The following is a 20,374-nucleotide window of genomic DNA, read 5'->3' on the forward strand; positions in this document are numbered from 1 at the left end:
AAACAAAGAGCATGCACACTTGTGTGCGCGCACGCACGCACACACACACTCCCAAATCCAATCAACCAAGCAATCCCAAACAAAATTTTAGACTTTCAAATCAGAAAATGTCTGCTAGCTTGCACAATTTCTGCAAAAATGGTGAACCAACTTCAATTGTTCAGAAGCTCTTTTGCTCTTCCATCTTCTCTGTACCCATGTCTTTGATGAGGTTTTTCAGCTTGGAAAGAGCATGTGGATTACAATGTATGTGTGCACCACCTCTGCTGAGCATGTAAGTCTGCAAATGACAGAGGTGTATTCTATTATTCAGTTAGGAGCAAGGTTTTTACAGGGTGAATTAGTAGCTGGATAATAAGTAATGGAGAGTGATGATATGACTGGTAATCAAGTGGATTAACATGAAAATCTTGCATAACAAAAATTATGCAAGTAATTCTTGGTGTGGTGATGTCCATGGGGTCAACATATAGTAGTACCATATATAGTCCTGGGTGAGTGGGGGTATTTATTGATGGAGATCCTGTCCAGGGAACACTTAACATGTGAGGAGATCAAAAGAAAAGCAGAATGCTTATTCACAGAGAACAGGACCCATAATAGGTGGCAAGAGAGACACAAGTGGCCATTAAGTGTCGATTGTGACCAGGTTGGTGGAGGATTAAGATACCGATTAGTGGGTGGGTTGATGGATTTTTAAGATGCCTCAAACCTTCACCAGTGTCTTCGGATTGGTATTTGCCTTGGCCACCAAGCATACTTTTAGCTGCATGCAACTTAATTTTAATCAAGACTTTAATGATAAGAAAAGGTAGTGAATCCCCACGCCTTCCTGCCAGCTGCATTTATTTTTCTCTCTAGGAAAGAAGGCAGATTTGTGAAATCTAAGTAAATGTCACACATAGAGTGCTTACTCTGTGCCAGGCATCGTGTGGGGCATGTGAAGGATTGTCTCACTTAATCTTTGCTGCGGATTTCTGAACTGGATGTTTTCCCCTCATTTTACTGATGCTTAGGTGCCCTGCCCCCATCAGTGGTGGCACCAGGAATCAAACTCCAGTTGGTTGGCCCCCACTGGCCCTCTTCACCCCTCTCTGTATTAACATTCTCAATCTAGTGGAACATGGGGTGCTTGGTGTTTTTCTTGCTTCTTGCTTTTTCTTGTCTGCTGATGAGAATCTTTTCCCTTTGCCTTTCGTAGTTGGTTTTAATTTAATTTTACAAAATTACAGTTATTTAAAAAGCTAAATTTCAAATAAGATATAAATGTGTGACATATAATACTTTATAGATAGACCATTGGCTTTATTGTTATCACTAAACTTAAAAAATTAAAATGTTTTGACCATGCGGGCTGCATACAGTTCATTTTAGGTGCATGGTTACCCAAATTGCCTACTCTTACCAGGCACATCAGGATGCTCAACAAACAAATGAACAAATGAATGAACATAGAGCCAAGGGAATCATTATGTAAGTGGCCCTGCCACTGTGGTCTGCTTCTTGTGGAGTCACAATGCCACATATTGTGGTTTTATATAAATATAGAGTAGTGTATTCTAAGTTTATGGAATTGCACAAAATATGTTATAATTCAAAGACAGGGTCTGTCATCCCTTAAGGCAAAGAAATTAGTGAAATTTCTTTATTACACTTGGACATTTGATTACCTATAAATACTGCTGGTTTTTATTAATAAGGAAGGTTAAAATCTATAATAATTCAATCAAGTGATAATTCTTATTCCCCTTTCGGTCTTTTCCATATCAAACCAGAGCAGTTTTTTTTTTTTTGTTCTATGGTTAGGCAAGAACCACGAAAAGAGGTTTATTGAATCTAGAATCCTGTGATCTTGAAAACATCTTCATCTTTCTAGGTCTCAGAGAAAAGATTTGAGCTCTCCCTCTCACCTTGGAATTCCATAATTTTCAACTTGTGGGTGTGAAAAAGAAATCAAAATATAAGTTTTCAAAACTAGTGAGCCCCCAGTGAGCAGGCTGTCCCTGGGTGTCTGCTTCCCCTTCTCTGGGCAGGGTTTCTCATACGGGCTCTCCTGGCACCAACCTGTTTCCACTGTAGTCTCCATCCTCCCTCTCCTCCTATATCTGTGCAAGTGCAGAGTGCTCAGAGCATCTGGTCCTTCCTCCTGGAGGCTCGGGGTTGGGGTCTGTTTGGCCTTGAGTTGTGCTCTTGTTGCCTGTATTCTTTCTGCCTGCTAGGTTGGCCCCTTGACTATCCCTTCATGTGTGCTATGCTGACATCAGCCTTTCACCACAGGGGACAGACCAGGGGGACACAGGTGATGATGCCTCTGCCTCCTAGTAATACTTGCAATTTCTGTTGCTCGTTATCACGTGATTGCTGGCTGTTCCTATGCCTGGTGTCACGACCCTTGTGTTCAGAGCCTAGCTTTATCTTTTGAAGCTCTTGAGACTTGGGCAAATTACTCTATACTTTGGTTTCCTCATTGACAAAGTAGAGGCGATGTGGTAATAGAGATTTCATAAAGGTTTGGGAGCTTCAATGAAATGAAATCTGTAAAATAGCTAGCACAGTGTCTAGCACAGAAAAGTCATGAAATCTTATTATTTTCACAGTGACTTCTATATTGAGTTTTCTTCCTTTGCACCTAGTGAGAGTTCCATGAAGCAGTCAATGAGTTGGAAAGTTCTGGAAGTGGTGATACCTGTAGCCTCTGGTCAGGAACCTCCTCTGGTGGATGCCATCTAGAGGAACAGTAGTGAGCAGCTGAGATACCAGGGTCTAGAAGAACTGGAATAGTTTGGGAATTTTGGTAACTAGAAAGGCTGGGAGCAGGAGGGAATGGAGCAGATAGAAGGGTCTGGCTGCTCACTGTGCAGGCTGGAACCACATATTATTTTTCTCAATTTATACCAAGGGATGTGGAAACACAGGTCACTCTTTATTGTTTCCTCTGGCTTTGACCCCCCAAATATACCTCCTTGAAAAGTAATGATATGACAAAAACAACAACAATAAAGTGGGAGACAGAGGAGCAAGAATTAACTCAAGTTGACTTGCTTAACTTAGCCTGATAACTCAGCGGTTAGCTTCACCAGGCCTGTCCCTAAACCCCAGTCAAATTCTGCTGAAATGATTATTCTCTATTTAAACAGGTCACAGTCCCACCTTTTATTACCTCCATTCATCATCTGCTGAATGGCTGGGATTTAAAATTAAGACTCCAGAGAGTACCATTTGAGCAGAGGTCATTATTTATGAAGCCCCTCTGCCGCCATCTTTACATTTGGTTCCTCAGAGAGGCTGATTGGTCCTGGGTTTGATAATTTAGGCCTTTTTCCTCTTTAAGCCTAATGACGCCTCCGTTAACAGGTCAAGTGGCACATGGATTGTAATTGAAGCTGTCAGGAAGACCAGCCTGTTCAGAATCACATCCGGACTTCACACTCTGAAAGACCCAGGGGGCAAAGCCAATGGATGTGTCACCCCATCTTTCTCCTGTGCCTACATTCACTGGCATAAATCAGCTTCACTACATGTTGGTCAGAACATTTATGGGGACAGAGCACAGTAAAAGTCAGGATTTCATTCCAGTCCTGGGATTTCCTCTTCATGTTCAGGCTGATTTCAGATATTTACAAACATTGTATGATCCCCACTATATTTCCTCCTAAAGAAATCTTATTTTTAGTACAAATTGTAGAATGCTGCCTATAAAACTGACCCAAACCAGAGCAGGATACCTTCCTGCAGGCCAGAGGAGGATCAGAGTGGCAGATTGAAGGCATATCCATGGGGGACAGCAAGCTCCTGCCAGACCAAGTACACAGATCAAAGGGCCCAAGGCAGGGCTGGAGTCAGATTGTGGGTGAGTGGGGATTGGTGGGGAAGTGGCTCAAAACTGAGCTGGCCGGGAGCCAACAAGAGAGCAGGGAGAACAGCCTTGGAACATCTGTGGGCCTGCTCGGTTGGTTGGTGGGCACCCAGGGATGGCGTAGGCTGAGACTTAGCTTAGGAACCACCCAGAGAAGACAGTATGCGATTCTGTCATATTCAGACCCTGATTATGATATTTCTGTGGTTTCTGATGTGAGAAAAAGATGTTGTTGATCTGAGTGCTGAGCCCTATTACAAACAACAATTGTGGCATCATGTCTTTGACAAGTATTACTGCTAGTTCAGAATTTATACTCCTTGACCTAAGAATTAGAAACTAATTTGAAGACAGCATTTGGCTCACTTGGTGACTCATAGCTGTCTATGAGTACCCTCTTCAGGGTTATGCCCTTTGAGTTATTTCTTCCAGAAATGGTGAGAAATGTGCATCAATTCATCTACATCCTCTCACATGTTTTCCAGTGTCAGTCTTTCCTTTTCCAAGACCTGTACATGTGTGATGTGATAGGTCACGATAAAGGGCATGTTCTGTGACTGGCACAGAGCAGTCTAACTCATTCAGGAGCATAACCTAAGCCTCTTGCAGCACACTCCCACCAGCTGAGCTAATTAGCTATGGACCTGCCCAGGGCTACATTGTTGTATCTGTCCCCTGGCAATAAGGGAGGGTGCTGTGGATTGAGCAGAGGGTGGCAACTGGCCTTTGGCTCTGTGAACACTCTGCCTCACCACCTTAGACAATTACAGCTGGCCAGGCCTGTTTCTCAGCAAGTCAAGTACAGGGGCCCAGTTGAACTAATTTATCCAAGGGTATCCAGTGCTTTGATGAACTAACTCATGTTCACCAAAGTCATAATCTCAATCTGCATTTATGTACCAGAGTCAGGAATGAATGAAATAAGACAACACAAATACCCTCTGTAGTCTGTACAGCATCATCCACAGGATTAATAAAAAATAATGTAATGTTCATGATGCTTTTAGCAATTCACAAAGGAAATCTCTAAAGGTTCTGAATAGTTGAGTGACTTCTGTAGCAATGTCTCTTCTGATATTAAGGGGCCTACATATCATAATCAATGATCTGAAGGCGAATTATAAAGTCAGGATAAAGAAGCTGGTTTAAGGATTAATTCCATCAATTTTGAAATTCTGGCTCCCTCGGGCTGTGCCTGAGACCTGCTGACGTGTGCTGCTCTGCCTCTTTTACGAGGCTCTTTGTAGACCCCCCATCCCTGCTTCTGTTTTATTTGTCATTAAACACCCTCCTTTCCTAATTTCCTTAGTGTATTCAATCTTGGAATGCAAAACCAAATAATTATGAAAACCTCCCTTCATTAATAATATATATTTTAAATGTAATGATGCCAGTATTTCCGAATTATTGGATACTGATTTCCTTTTGCCCCTAGCACAGGGTTAGTAAATCATCAGGGGATAGAACAGGACCCTGGAGGCAGATTGCTAGGGTTTGACTCCTGGTTCCACCACTTGTTAGCTTGTGTGACTTTGCATAAACTACATCACATCTCTGAGCCCCAGTTTCCTCACTTGTTAAAATGGAGATAATGATAGCACCTACCTTCCCTGGGGGTTATGTGTGTAGGTGTGTGCATTAAATGTGTTAATGCACACGAAGCACCTAGAATGGTGTCCAGTGTATACCTAAGGGCTGTAGAAATGTTAGCTGCTATTAACCCTGATAACATCCAGAGCAGAATCTTAATCTGGTTAGTGGTGTGCTTCCTAGTCTCATCAGAGGCCAGGCTATTTCTGGGGGAGACATCTTGTAGATAATAAAATTCCTCCATAATGTCGGGATCCTGTTTTAACCTTGTAGATGGGGGGCTTAGAATCCTCTTTTAGCCCTTGCCTTTTTAATATTTTCTCAGGTCCTCCATGAGGTCTGCATATAAAGATATGAGCCCAGCCCCCCGCTCGCTGCCTAGTCATTTCAGAGAACAGGAATAAAAGGACCAACTGAAATGTCTCGATTAGGCCAATTCTTTAAGCATTTTATAGGTGCCAACCGATAGCAAAGTGGAATCATTTGTGTTCCCCTGCCTTTTGTTTCCCCTCACAGGTCTCTGGGTAATAGATGCAAATGAATAGTGAAAAAAGCCAAAAGGCAGGCAGTGGGCGGAGGAGGGAGTGGGGGAAGGGAGCAATCAAGGAGCTGAGATAATCCAATGTGGATTAAGGGTCCTGGAATAATCAGAAACTGCCAGGGTGTGATGGTGGTGTGGTTTTAGCTGACAATAAAAAAGAAGGGGGCTGCGTACCCTAGCTGCTGAGCCTTACCTACAGACACTTACCAGACAAAGGCACTCAGGTGACCTGACAAAGAGCAAACAAGATAAATGCACAAGGGTCACCTGTCCAATAATGGAAACATAGATTTAAAAATAAAAAGTAAAACCAAGGTTTTCTCAGAGCCACTTAGGAACCGCTCTGATTATCCCAGGCACGGTTGTAATATGCTGGGACCAGCATGATATATTTTAGTCCATGTGGCAGCTGTATTTCGGGCTGATGTGGAATCTGTTGCCATAACTGTTGTGCAATCCATTAAGGCCCCTGAGTAAGGGCAGCCATTAATCAGGCCCAAGATCAGCCACACACGCATGCGGCTCTGAGTGGCTCTGACCTGACATCTTTAAGGAGATGCTCATGGAAGCCATAAACATGATTCAATTCCCATTATCTTCATGTTGCATATTTGTTACCGTTATTCTTTGAAGACTCCAAATTGGATATTAAAAATTTATGATATATATAAAGGTTTGCATGGAGTGAAAAAAAATAGCTGCAGCAAATAAGTCCTTCTCATCCATCAGAGGTGTGTGAGCTGTCAGAAGAGCCTGTGGAGGTACACAGAGCAGGCCTGTCTGCTTGCCAGTGGAGGAGAGTTATTAGGAGGAACTTCGTTGGGGAAACAGCTTCTCTCCTTTGGTCTGCATGCTAAATGGGAATTTAAATACATTTTGTTAAAAGAACAAAGTGAAACAGCACCACTGCAGGAATCCCCATGGACAGTCTTCGAGAAGCAGATGAAAGGGAGGGCAAGGGATCCTGATGCAAAGATTAGTGGCAACGTGAACTGAACAGATGCCTGGGTCCAGAGATTGATGTTTCCAGGTTCCTGGAGACTCTCCAGAGCAGGGAGCCTGATGCCAGGTAGGAGTCCTCTGCCCAGCAGAAAGCTCTGTGTGGGAGCTGCGTGTGCACATGATTCAGTCTTTTCAGTGACTCGAATATTTGCAGAGACGCAGCTCATACTGTAGGGATATCTGATTGTACATGTAGGCAGTGCAGAGTAGAAAAAAACAAAACCTTTCTGGACCTTGGCTTAACGCACAAGAAAGGGTTTTAATGAATCCATTCAACATATATGTTCAGGGATGTTTGTTATACAAGCATGGCTGGGGCTTTGTACATTTTATATACTCAAAGGCCTCATTGATTCAAGGGGGAACAATCATCATACATACACTGTAATAGATGGAATGGAAATACATACAGGGACACCAGGTTAGGACTAGGAGGAAGAGTTCACGAATGGCTTCCTAAAAAAACTGCAGTCTGAATTCCGGCTTAACAGATGCATAAGAACTTTCCAGAAGTGGGGAGGGGAGATGGAGTCTAGTTTTGCCCAAGGAAAGGGGGTGAAGAGAGGAAACACAACTGAAGGGAACTAGGGGTTCAGTCATGAGGGGCCAGGCCACTGACATAAGAGCAACTGGGCAGTAATTCAAGGTGGAAAGGGAGCTATTCGTTCCTGAGACCTACCCATATTATTCCAGTCAGGGGCAGGAGTGACTGAAGCACTCCTAGTATCTTTGCTGAAGGACAAAAGAAATGGGTTGTCACAAAGGTGTCATGAGAGTGTCATCACACACTGAAACGTAGTATGTGGTAGTTGCCCTTCATCCTCTCTGGGCTTCCTCAAGAGAATGTGTGTATGCATTTGAGAAAGATCAGAAAGTGACCCTCCAAGAGTTTTTCAAAGTGGAGTCTTTGTTCTGTTTCCTTGAATTTTGAAAAGAAACTATTACTTCTGGTTCAAAAAAGTAGTTCTAAAATATAAAATTAATATTCCCCCATTTCCTCTGTAACTCTTCATCTCTAAATCTTTTCTCACAACTTTGAGGTGCACTATTTTTGATGTTCCCAAGTCTGGTAACACCATCATATGTGTGGGCTGACACAGGCTGCATCTGCTGCAGCTTGGAAGGATGTCTGGAACCTCTGCCATGCTCACCCCAGTTCTGATTCCAGGCAAAACCTTGCCTTATTTTCAAAAGAAATCCTGAAATCACAATGAAACCCAAGTGTAAACTCCCACTCATCACAGGGAGGTACAATGGGAAGCCTCATTATCTCCCCACTCATGTGACAATAGTGTTAACCTCTCTGCTGAACTTGAAACATCACATGTCTTTAGGATAGGTGAGTGGGGCTGTTTCTAGAATGTTCCACATTTTTCTAAAGGAGTACTCCAGAAGAGAAAGAATGCTGATCTTGTTTGAAATCTGGATATCGTACTGAGATTTTGGCTCAGAAGAAGAAGTGAATTCTTTGGAGGAGAAATAAGGTTTGCTGTATGTAAGAATCAAAATTTAAAATCTTGATGATTCACAGGCAAAGAGAGGTGAATACAAAGTTTAAGGCAGACGATTTTGAAGTTCAGAGGCAATCACATAATTTAATATTTATTTAAATCTTAGGTACACCATGAACATGGATGGATGACTCTTAGCAAAATGGGAAAATCCCTGTGCAGTTTCATTGAAGTATTTTTTTTTCCCTCGGTTACAGCAAAAACTGAATTTTTCTTAGAACAATAGGTCAAAAATGCACCTTTGGGGTTGGGGCTATGGCTCAGTGGTAGAGCACTCACCTAGCACGTGTGAGGCACTGGGTTCGATCCTCAACACCACATAAATAAATACAATAAAGGTATTGTGTGCGTCTAAAACTAAAACAATATATATTAAAAAAAAATGCACCTTTGGCTTGACAATCACATTTGTCATTACACATTTATAATGAAATGTAAAAAATAGTCCTCCATTGGCATTTCCCAGTAGTGTCATAAATATCTAGCACATTACTCAGAATAAAGCTACTGGGAATAAGACACGTGGAGAGAGTTAGTTCATCTCGAAGTGTCTTGATGTTCCTCCTTTCAGAACTTGTCACTCCAGAACAAAGTCAGACATCAACACTGTTCTCTTGGCCCCACTGGGTGTCAAGAGCTGCTAGGGGGTGGTCCACTCCCTGCAGGCAATTAGAGAAGGCATTGTCTGTAGAGAATTTAAGAACAATAATAAAACTGGCTAAAAGTTGTTCTGCCTTATGTTGAGCTGGTGATTTTGAACAATTTCAGCATTTGCATCCTCCTCCCTGCAGAGGGTGGTTGGCTCCCTCTGTCCCTCCCCCATTAAGTCTTTGTCTGGTACTCCAAATGGGGCGGATGTAGTAAGGCACTGGCTTCAATATATAAGAGATTATAAAACATATGAGAATGATTCTACATGTAGGCTAAGGAGACTTGCGTGGATTCTATATTACATTGCCACCAGGTTGCTGTGGAAAGATAAGTTCATTCTTAGCACTCACTGCATCAGGCAATGGTTGAAGATGATGATGGAAAGCCAGATCAGTTCCTGCCTGCTGCAGCATTGGAGATTTGGGTGGGAGACCGAAATCACATGGATGGTTGCAGGGTTGCAGCTGTGTTGTCAAGAGAAAACAAAGTGGAGATACTGGCATTGGCTAGAGAGGTTCAAGAACGCTTTTTTTCAGAAGGCAGCATAGTAGTTTTTCCAAGGCTATTCATCACACCAGAAACTAAGAAACAAACAAATAATGAGAAATTTGGCTTACAACAGCTGGTCATGTAATATCTTGAATCTTTGGGGTAAGATCCATCTCAGGGGCCACATCCTGTGTCCTCCCAGTGGTTCACTTGAGTAGGCCTGAGACTAGGTTAGAGACCATTCTGCCCACTATGCCAGGGCCTCCTCTTGGTACCTGTAGACACTATTCTTTGATCAGGGGTTCCCAGCCCTGCTTGTACATTACAATCACCTGGAAAAAAAAAATCACCCGTGTTAGAGCCTCACCCTTGACCAATTTAAACCAGAATCTTGAAATGGGGGTGGGGGACAGCCAACAATATGTTAAAACAACAGCAACAACAGCAAAACCCCAAGACTATTCCAATACGCAGTTAGGGTAGAGAATTACTACCTTGGATGAATTCACTCATTCCACTTAGTCCTATAATGAAGATTTAAAATTTCACATTACAAAACTTCAGAATGCAAATGAGATCACCTTGGTGAGAGGCAAGTGTTAGTGCTTACTGAGTATTTCGCGTGCCTTCCATTTCTGTGCTGTATGCCAGAGACACAGAAGATGGCTGGAGAATAGAATTTCTTGGGCTCTGGAGTCAGCCTGAGTGTCAGAGGGCCCAGGGCCATGGGGATTTGTGCAGACGCAAACATAAAGGCTCAATAAAGAAGCAGGTCTCTGTCTTTCTTTCCCACTTTCACATCTCTCTAACCCCCCCTCTCCTTTTACTTCCATTGCTGTTAAATTTAACCTCATAAATGGTGAGACCTTATATGAAATCTGTAGTTTTTTTGAAGAATCACATTCAAATCTTAGATAATGGGTTTTTTTTTTTTTTTTGCCTGTTAAACACAAAGTATTGTGAGCACCTTACATGTAAGTGGAATGAATGTATTTTTGCAACTAATGTTGAAAATATCCCTAGGCATCTGGTGTGTATGAATGTGTATACATAGTACATGCATAATAAACATATTCCACCTTATGAATATTTATACACAAGATACATATATATTGAATATAGACATACATATGTAAATAGTACCCCTTGTAAACTATATGCAAATTGTGTTTCCAAGCATATGTATCATAGTGCATCAGGAATATAATAAACCTACCACCAAGTTTAGCATATTTTTAGGTGGCGTTTCTATAGAGTTGTTTATGGTAGGGTCTAGTTACTATCTATCTATCTATCTATCTATCTATCTATCTATCTATCTATTTTTTTCCCCAATCATGTCAATGTTTGTCAAATATGAACTAAAAGTAAGTCACTGGATATGGCAGAGTTAGATGAAATAGATGTGGTCCTTTCCTTTAAAGGACCCACACCTACACCTCACACAGAGGCTTTAAATTTTGTCATGAAGAATCTAATATTGCTGCTACCCATTGGCATCTTATGGCTTTCCTGCAACTGCCTTTTGTTATGTACTCCACTGCTACCTCGACCAGTTGGGGTTTAAAGTGGTTCTCCTTAGAGCTATAATAACTGACACCCCGATGTAGCCGCAGAGTGGTACCAGTGTGCTGAGAAGGAACATCATTGGTTTCAGTTGCCTTGACAACCACTGGACACAATAACACCTATTTTTTTTTTCTCTGTCACAGATAGTTAATCCTAAAACTACATTTTTTAAAAAAATATTTATTTATTTATTTATTTTAGTTGTAGTTGGACACAATACCTTCATTTTATTTATTTTTTTATGTGGTGCTGAAGATCAAACGCAGGTCCTCACACGTGCTAGGCGAATGCTCTACCGCTGAGCCCCAGCCCCAGCCCCTGTAACTACATTTTTATTGTACTCTGATTTGGTGGTGGTGGTGGGGTGGAAAGGTACAATAAAAAGACATGAAGTACTAGAGATGTTAATAAATCTCAGCAATGAAACCAAAACAACCTCCCTGCAAACTTCTTACTGACCATGATGAGATTTTACTTCCAAAATCCATCCAGTTCCCTTTTGCAATAAGTAGTAGAAACCTTTAAGTTAAAAAAAAAAAAAACAAGCATTACATTCTCAAATGTACAATATATGGATCCCTTTCTAAAATAACAATTCCCCAGAATAGCTGGAGAGCTCTTGGTGACACACTCAGGGCAGGTTTCATTCCACTAAAGGAAACAGTACATAAGCATTGTCCTCGCTCAGCCACTGATGTGTGCTCATTGTTTTCTCCCCCGCAATCCATACATCACAACAGGTAGTTCTCAGCTGTTCCCCTGGTGCCAGACATACATTTTATCTAAAGAGACAGCAGACAGAACTACCTGCTGCTTCCTGTGCGGCTCTCCCTGTGTTTCTCTCCTTTTTCCTACTTCACTGGGGCTTTTAAAAATCAGCTGGCAGGGAGCCAGGAGCTCATCATTTTAATGCAGTGCAAAATGGAATATGCATAATTATATGCAAGCCATATGTGAGGGAGACAGCTCAGCTGTGAATTTCAGGAGGCCAGGAAAGAGAGAGCAGTTAGGGCTAAGATGAGATGAGAGCAGAGCAGAGAGCAAGTGTCACCCAAATGAATGGTTTAATGAGTGTGCTGCAGGCACGCCCCTTTCACCTACCTCTCCCTTCTCGCCAACTCCAAACCAGAAACCGATGGAGATTAGAAAGAGACGACTGTATGCAAGTGGTATTGCTAATGGGTTTGGTTAATGTCTCCATTTAAACTTCAGCTTTCTTAATTAACAGTGTAGATCAAAATAACCAGTAACTTATAATGCAGCTTCTTAATTAAATCTTTTCTTTCCTTTTTTTTCTTTTCTTTTCTTTTTTTTTTTTTTACTGCATTTGATTGAAGAATCATTGTTCTTACTAGATCATTGCTCCATTCAGATTTTTAATTTAAGAATTGAGGGGAATCAGTTTATCTCTTAATAGTATTACAATGCAAAATATAACTATGCAAATTGCTTTTCTTATGGCCTTGCTATTAGAATTTTTTAAAAGTGCATTATCTAGAGATTGCTTAAGCATGCCAAAAAGTTTAAACACGTACGTATGTCATGTAATCCTAAATGTGCCATGAACAGTGCACAATGGAAGACTAAAGTGGTGGTGATTTCAAAAAAGTTACTTGATTTGGGTTTTGCTTCACGTTGTTTTTAACTATCACACCACAATGAATTTGAACGTTCGAACTAAACAGCGTAAAGAAAAATGAATCCCAAATTTTGATACCTAAAAGGCATACTGCGTATTTAAACAAACTTCTTAATAATGTTGTTATTTTTGGATTCCCGTTTGTTTAATGATCTGAGCTGTTATGCTTTTAGCTTTTTTTCTTCCATTATTTGTAAGTCCCTAAATAGGCCATTATATTTCCCTTCAGGCTAGAGATGAAGATGGACATGCTGAAAATTTTCCCCAGCAGCACTATGCTAAGGAAACTCCAAGGCTTGCCTTCAAGAATAACTGCGAACTACTTGTAAGAATAACATACTTACGACAAGTCTAGAATGTTACTTTAGCACAGTGAAAACAGTTTTTGAAAGGGTTTGTTCATTATTACATAATTTATGAAATATTATAGTTTTTTCTGTATAGAGTTCTAAATGCTAATTCTGATATCACTGAATATTAATTATAAGATCTCAAGTTGTTTGCACATCTTTTATAACTGATTATAGAGCTTGAATGGCCCTGTCTTTATGAGCTTGTTTTGTATAGTAGTTTATAAGCAGCCACTTGGAGAATGGCTAGTAAAGTTAAAAATATGAAGACAGTTGATATATGGAGCTTGGAAAAAAACCAACCCCACCCCACCCCTCCTCCTACACTAATTGCACACTATTGTAGGGGACAACCATTGTACTATTTCGTTCTGCTACGAAAGATAGCAAAGTTGACGCGCAGTACTCCCTTTAGAATTCAAGAATTCCTCCATTCTCTTGCCAAACTCAATCGTCTCTCCTCTGCAGAAGGAGTCAAAGCAGTGACAGCAAGGGGGGGGTGTTTACAAGTCGTGAGCGGGAGGACATCAGCTGTGACAGAAACTGGGTTCCAACGCAGGGTTAATTTGCTGTTCATTTTAGCATTTACAGTGAGACAAGATGAAAAGCAAGCAGGAATGCCTATTATATTTCTATTAAATGAATCTGTTGGGACCTAATGTTCTTGATTAGCTTTTGAAAATGAGTGCTCTGCAATGCATTTTCTGTTTACCTAAAGTAAACAGAGAATGAATTGTCATTTATTTAGAGATTCAAACACTGCTTTTGAAAATGAAGCTTTATGAAGGATCTAGCTATGCTATCCCAAAACGTTCTTTTCTTTTCAATTGCATTAAAGCAAAACATTTGCTCCAACTAAATGAAAAAGGGAAGAGAATGAGGATGCTCAGTTGTTACAGTTTGAGGTAGTTTAATTTCTGTTTAGTTTTTCGGCCAAATATAGTACAGCTCTGCCAGGTCTCTGCATTAGGAAATCCCACATGTAACAGTCTTTGGATTTAGCTCTGATACCAACTGTTCATTAAAAACAAAGTGTCCAAAGAACAGGAGAAGAGAGAAAAATACAGGTCTTACCATTCTAGCCGCAGGAGCTAGATGTTGACAGAACCACCTCTTCCCGGGCCACAGTCTGCAGGGTTACAATAGCTCCACTCATTCTGTGTGCCATCCTTTGACCAACCAATCCACAGGGAGAGGTACAGCTTTTACATGAAAATCACCTGACATTTTATTTGAAGGTTCTTAAACTTCCAGACCTGCTAGCATTACCTGTTCTGGGGAAAGGCTTTCCACTTCAGTCTGAATGTTTCTCTCCATAACGATGGTTAGACCAGAGGGGCCATTTATGCTGTGTTTTGGTATCAGGATGCTTTGGGGGCAGTAGCTTACTTCTTTTTGGAGAAATTGTTAAAAGTAATGTGCCGTATTTAATTTTTTTTTCTATTTACTGGAAACTGAATGTGTTGAGTCCTGGTTGCGGTCAATTTATACAGGAGGAAGTAAGAAGTAACTGTGAACATCTTTTCCAGTTGTCTTTAGAGAACATGGGTGTCTTATCATTGTGGTGCTTACGTACCATGTCGTGTTGGCAGTAGTTTTGAGAAATTGGTAGGATCTTCATCCTTCTAGCCACTGTTAGAAATGCTTTATTTTGTTCAGTATACTTTCCTGTGAAAAAAAGAAAAAGAAGAAAAAAGAGAAAGCACAAGTAAGCTTATTTCTCCAAAGAGAAATTTCATTTTTTTTTTTCAGCTGCAAGAAAAGTGATGGTCCTTGGCTGTTATGAAGTCCTGAGAAGTTATGCTTCTATATGAAAAAGACTTGTTCATTCTTGAGAGAGAAATAGGAAGTCCTTGGAGTTTTCTTAGTGCAGCATAGAGCAGATTTTTAAAGAATCTGTCAGAGAAGACAGCAAGCTCTACTCCAAAGTGCTTTTTTAGCTTAAGGGTTTTGCCTGCTTCTTGCATGGTTCACTGAAGCCAGAGCAGCAGCCAGTTAGCAAAGTGTGGGAGAAAGCATTGAGGGCACAGGTTTTTGCTAGGCTCCCAGAGGATCAGGAGCACATGGCTGGCAGGCTAGTCCTCTGGGCCATGGGCACTGATAGACAGCACCCTGGACAGGTAGACGGGACAGTACCTGGACTTTATTATTGACTGTTCAATGTCTCTGCCCTTCCCCTCCAGCCTCTGCTTCTTGGAAGAGGGAGAAATATTAAGTCTAAACAAAAGCAAAGTAAAAATCGATGCCTGGAATATACAACTCTGTATCATTAGAAGGTACTGACAAAGAAAGCACTGGCTGATAAGAAAATCTGCTGTGCAACTGTAGATTTCCTGTAGGGCATTGATTTTTCCATTTAAAACCCAAACTGTGATATGTGCCTTCACACTTAATGTACAACACAGATGATTAGATATTTAGCTTGATGGCTAAGATTCTTTAGTTGGTGATTATACAGTCGTTTCCTTATGCTTTTTATTAATCATGGAAGTTCAAGGCTATCGAGATGAGTGATATTGGATAAAATAATTGCTATGAGATGTACCACATTTTGGTGTGACCACCTACCTCTTCATAGATAGGTGTGGGTGTGGGTGGGTGTGTGTGCGTGCGCACACACACACACACACACACAAGGTATTCTGCTGGCATTTCCAAATTTATGATCAAAGAAGATAACTTTCAGTAGAAGAACATGTAGGAAATTTGCATCGTGTTAACACTATAGCAACATGGCTTACAAGGTCACAGAAGAGGGAACATTTGGGACCAGCCATGGGTGGCTAGCCCTTACCTCTAATTCCAACTCCATTGTCGGGGGTCACTTTTATTATTTTTGCTTCATTATTTTGGGACTGGAAAGCTTCTCCTTTCCCCTAATAAATCGCTCATGTCACTGGTGGGCTTGGGTTACCAGCCAGAGCAGGAGGAGTTCCTGAAGCGTATGGTGAGTTCACACCTTCTCATCAGCCAGTTCTTTCTCGGTTCTTGAAAACTGGCTGGGAGTAACACCTAGCAGAAACAGGGCATATGCCTGGTCCTTGGGGGAGAAAAACTTAGATCTAGAAGAAAAGGGATGCTGAAAGGTTTTGAAGAGGGAAATAAAGACAACAGGGACTATTCCCAAATTTTCTTATGACTAGGCCTCAGAGAACATCATTGTATTCGGGACGGGGGACAAAAATATAACCACAGAATAGCAGCAACTGAAGTAATATTATTTAGTTGGAAAGAACCCAGGTTTAGAAAGTCCTGAAAGGGGGAATCAGAGAAAGGAAACTCAGGGGTAAAAATTAGCTTGTCTTCCTCAGTTTTAGATTCCTGAGTCATCGCCTAGACAAAGTCTGAATCCCTATGGCTTTTCCTCAGGCTGTTAGGGATGAGGGTTTTGCTGAGGGAGGGGGAGGGAGCCCACAGCTGGCAGGCTAAACAAAAATAGAATGGGAAAGAATTCTTTCTGGTCACTTACAATGCCAGTGGAGGGAGAAGATGAAAACTATTTTAGTTTTGTGGCCTTGTGAACAGAGATGATGGGAAGGAGAGAGCTTAGGTTGTTCTTCTGGGACTGATTTTCCTATCTCATTTCCCTGTGCAGGCAGGCAGGCAGGTGATTTTAAGAGTTTCCTGTAGTCCTTTTGCAGTAGAAAAACATAGTGTTCAGTTAACAGGGCTTTCCTGAGCATCTTCTATGCACAAGACATTGGATAGGCCAAATAGAAAAAGACAGTCCCTTCCCAGAAGGTGCTTAGGAAGAATAATGCATATATAGAATTATAGGTATCAAACATATGGGCTCTCAAGTCAAAAAGTTAAAAGTTTACCCTAATTAGACTCTGTAGCTAAGGGTCATAGGCACAAAGGCTTAAAATTGACCATGATATTTCTGACATTGTATTGGATACCTGTTTTACCTCTTAGTCCTCTCTGAGCTTCAGATTTTCATCCGTAAAATGTAATCATAAAAGGCAATAAATTTAGAGGCTATTGTAAAGATTGAAAGCGATGGCATGTTTAAAGTGCCTGGTGTATAGTAAGAACTCACGACATCATAGCTGCTATTAATGATTCTTTTTATAGTCATGATTGTCATCATCACATAGTGAGCTGTGACCCAAAAGAGTCCTAGCAAAGTTCTGGAGTACAAAGGAGTATGAGAGTATTTCCTGGTGCAATCATGGAAGACTGAAGGAAAGATACCCTTGAGCTAGGCCTTATAGGGGTCAGGCTTTGAAAGTTGGAGTGGACTGTCAGAGGAGTGTTCCAAGCAGAGGTACGTAGCAAAGGTGAAGGCAGGGAGATGAGCAGTGCAGGCCGGGGACCCTGCACCCTGCTTAGAATCTCAGTTGGCTGGGTGTAGAGTTCCTGAAGGCAAAAGGGTGGGCAGGCAGGCAGGGCCCTATGCAGGGGTCTCAATAAGCAACACGATCATAGCAGGTCTGGATTTTAGCCATTCTGTTTCATGGAAATGACTTCTGTGGATTATTATGGGAGCAGCTTGGGAGGCTGAGGTAGGAGGATTGTGAGTTCAAAGCCAGCCTTAGCAACTTAGCGAGGCGCTAAACAACTCAGTGAGACCCTATCTCTAAAAAAAATACAAAATAGGGTTGGGGATGTGACTCAGTGGTTGAGTTCCCCTGAGTTCAATCACTGGTACCCCTCAAAAAAAATTATTATGGGAAGTTTCTAATGTATATAAAATTAGAGTAGTGAGAGTCATATAATGTACCCTCATGTTCCTTTCATTTAGCTTTAACAATGATCAATTCAAGACTAATCTTGTCCTATCTATCCACCCCCCCCTTTTTTTTGCAGAACTATTATGAAGCATATATGCTTCTTTTTTGGTGTTTTGTCTTTTTTTTTGGTAAAGACTTTAGCACCCTTCTTCCTTGGCTACAAGACTCCATTAATACTGATTGAATTGAGAATTGGAGCTTTGGAATTATGCACACATAAAACAAATGACTCCCTGCTCAGCACAACTTCGTAAGGCTTGGGCAATCAGACCAAGTTTAAAAACTCCTAGAGGTGAAAGATACACGACAGTGCCAGTTGTCACTTGAATATTATTTGCTTTCAGGCCTCTGATTCTAAATGTATTTATTTAAAAATAAGATTATGTCTCTGCAGCCCAACCCAGCCTTTCAGTACATGTAAGCCTTATCACAGCAATGAGGGAAATTCTGGATTTCTGTCATAGACTAGCCATTGCTACCACTTTCCTGCTAGATCATAGAAATACAATAAGAGCCATCAAAAGGTAATAGAATCTTCCATATTTCATTTGAATCTTAGTAGGCTTTTCAAAATAGGTGCAATTGACCAAAGACCCTCTCCTTAATACTATTGTTCTAACCAAAGCCAGATTTCTGCCCTAGCTCAACTACCGTTTACAGACTGTTTCTCTGATGTTATAACCAAGCAGCAGGGACACTGAAAGTTAAAATTCGTGGCAACACACTGGAACTCACATCACATCAAATAAAACATCACATGATGTATGCATGAGTAGTGTACTGTGTACCAGTTTCCTGAAACAGTAATTGTAACAACCCCAAAGGTGGAGAATGACCCAGAAAACCCAGGGACTGGTTGCTGTCTAGAGAGAGTTGACCTATCTCACCTCCCCCGACCCCAACATCCTGGTTTCTTTAGTCTGGGGCTATTCCTAGGTTCCCATTTCTTTCTGAACTATTTTTTAGAAAAATAAAACTTTCTGGAAATTAAAGAAGCAATATTGAACGAAGCAAAGGGCAGCTCCATTGGGTGTGGTACAGTTGTGCTCTCTAGCAAGACCTTCTAGAAGTCTCAACAAGTGGAGGGGGTGGATGGCCCTCACTGCCTCTGCTGCCACCTGTGCTGTTGCTTCACCTTGTTTTCCAGCTGTGTCTGCTGCTTCTCTCTCTCTCTCTCTCTCTCTCTCTCTCTCTCTCTCTCTCTCTCTCCCCCCAACCTCTTGGCTCCCATTTCTGCCATATCTTGTGGCGAGGTTCTTTCTCTTTTCCTGTACAATGAGCCTCTGGGCCATAGAGGACCATCTCCTTTCTCCTGCCACCTATGTGAATTGTATTTTAACTCTCAGCTGGGGGAGGAGCCAGCTGGGCTAGAGGTCCACAGTTTCTGCTCTGATATAGGGGCTGTTTAGAGGGGAGGAACCTTCTGTTTCCCAGTAGGTTCCCTTTGCCAGGGCATGGGGGAATTTTTCAATTGTCAAAAAAAGGTCCAAGGCATAATGGTTTGTTTTTCATTCTGGCTTCTCACACAGTATGTCACAGTAGTTCTCAGAAGTGTGGGAGACACTGGGGCTAATGAATAAGAGCAGGAGTCTTAATCCCTGTTTTTCAGATACACCAGCTGTGCAATCCAGGCTGGTTTCTAACCTTCCCCGAGCCTCCATGTCTTCATTAATCAATAAGCATGAATACAGAACCTACCCACCTCGAAGGGTTGTTTAGAGGAGTAATCCAGATCACAGATGTAAAGCACTAAGCATTCCTGGAACATGTAAAAGCTCCATAAACAGTAGTCTTATTACTATTAAAACAGAGTGAGAAGGATGCATTAAAGAAAACAAGACCTTGAGGCAAATGCTGGCAGCACCTGTCTTTATTCTCTAACTCAAGTCTTTTCCCAATTGGTTTAGATGTAATCTTTCCAAAGTCCAAGTGCAGTATTTTAATTTAGGTAAAAGAACTTCAGAGAACCCTTGACAATTTATCTACTTGCCTGTTGTGTCCAAGGAACTAAAGATTCCTGTTGGCTGCATAGAAAATGTTAACTGGTTTGTGAAATATTGCAAAGTCTGAATATATTTGGAAGAAGAATCTAAAAAAAAAAAAAAAAAGGTATGGTGTTGTGGTGAAGAATTTGGATTGTTGTGCCAGACAGTTTTGTTCAGATTTAGGAATCTCTACAGCTTACCTACTGGCTTTGGCCTTGAGCAAGTTACTAAATCTCTGTCGGTGTCCGAAGCTATAAAATGAAGACAACAGCACCAATCTGCTAAGGTTGGTATGAGAACTAAATGAATGAATTCCCACAAGGTGCTTGGAAAAGTATTTGGCAAACAATTGGCAATTAATAAATAAGTGTTGCTATGATTTCGATTCTTCCAAGATTGCTTGCTTTCAAACACTTCATAGACTACCAATTGGTCAAATTTCCTAGATTGTCTGA

The 20,374-nt window shown here is 41.2% G+C and overlaps 1 protein-coding gene across 4 annotated transcripts in view; it reads left to right on the plus strand.

The window, feature by feature from the left end:
• LOC107154244 (sine oculis binding protein homolog) overlaps positions 1–20,374 on the plus strand; it is a 157,595-nt gene that overhangs the window by 77,056 nt on the left and 60,165 nt on the right. For 3 of the 4 annotated variants that reach the window (XM_015499861.2, XM_048783988.1, XM_048784086.1), the window contains exon 5: positions 13,078–13,173. The exons of the other annotated variant lie outside the window; for it this stretch is intronic. In XM_015499861.2, coding sequence (XP_015355347.1) covers positions 13,078–13,173 — 96 coding nt within the window. The remainder of the gene's footprint in view (positions 1–13,077; positions 13,174–20,374) is intronic. 4 annotated transcript variants of the gene reach the window in all.

Source organism: Marmota marmota, unplaced genomic scaffold, assembly GCF_001458135.2.
Source record: "Marmota marmota marmota unplaced genomic scaffold, marMar, whole genome shotgun sequence".
NCBI lineage: Eukaryota > Metazoa > Chordata > Mammalia > Rodentia > Sciuridae > Marmota > Marmota marmota.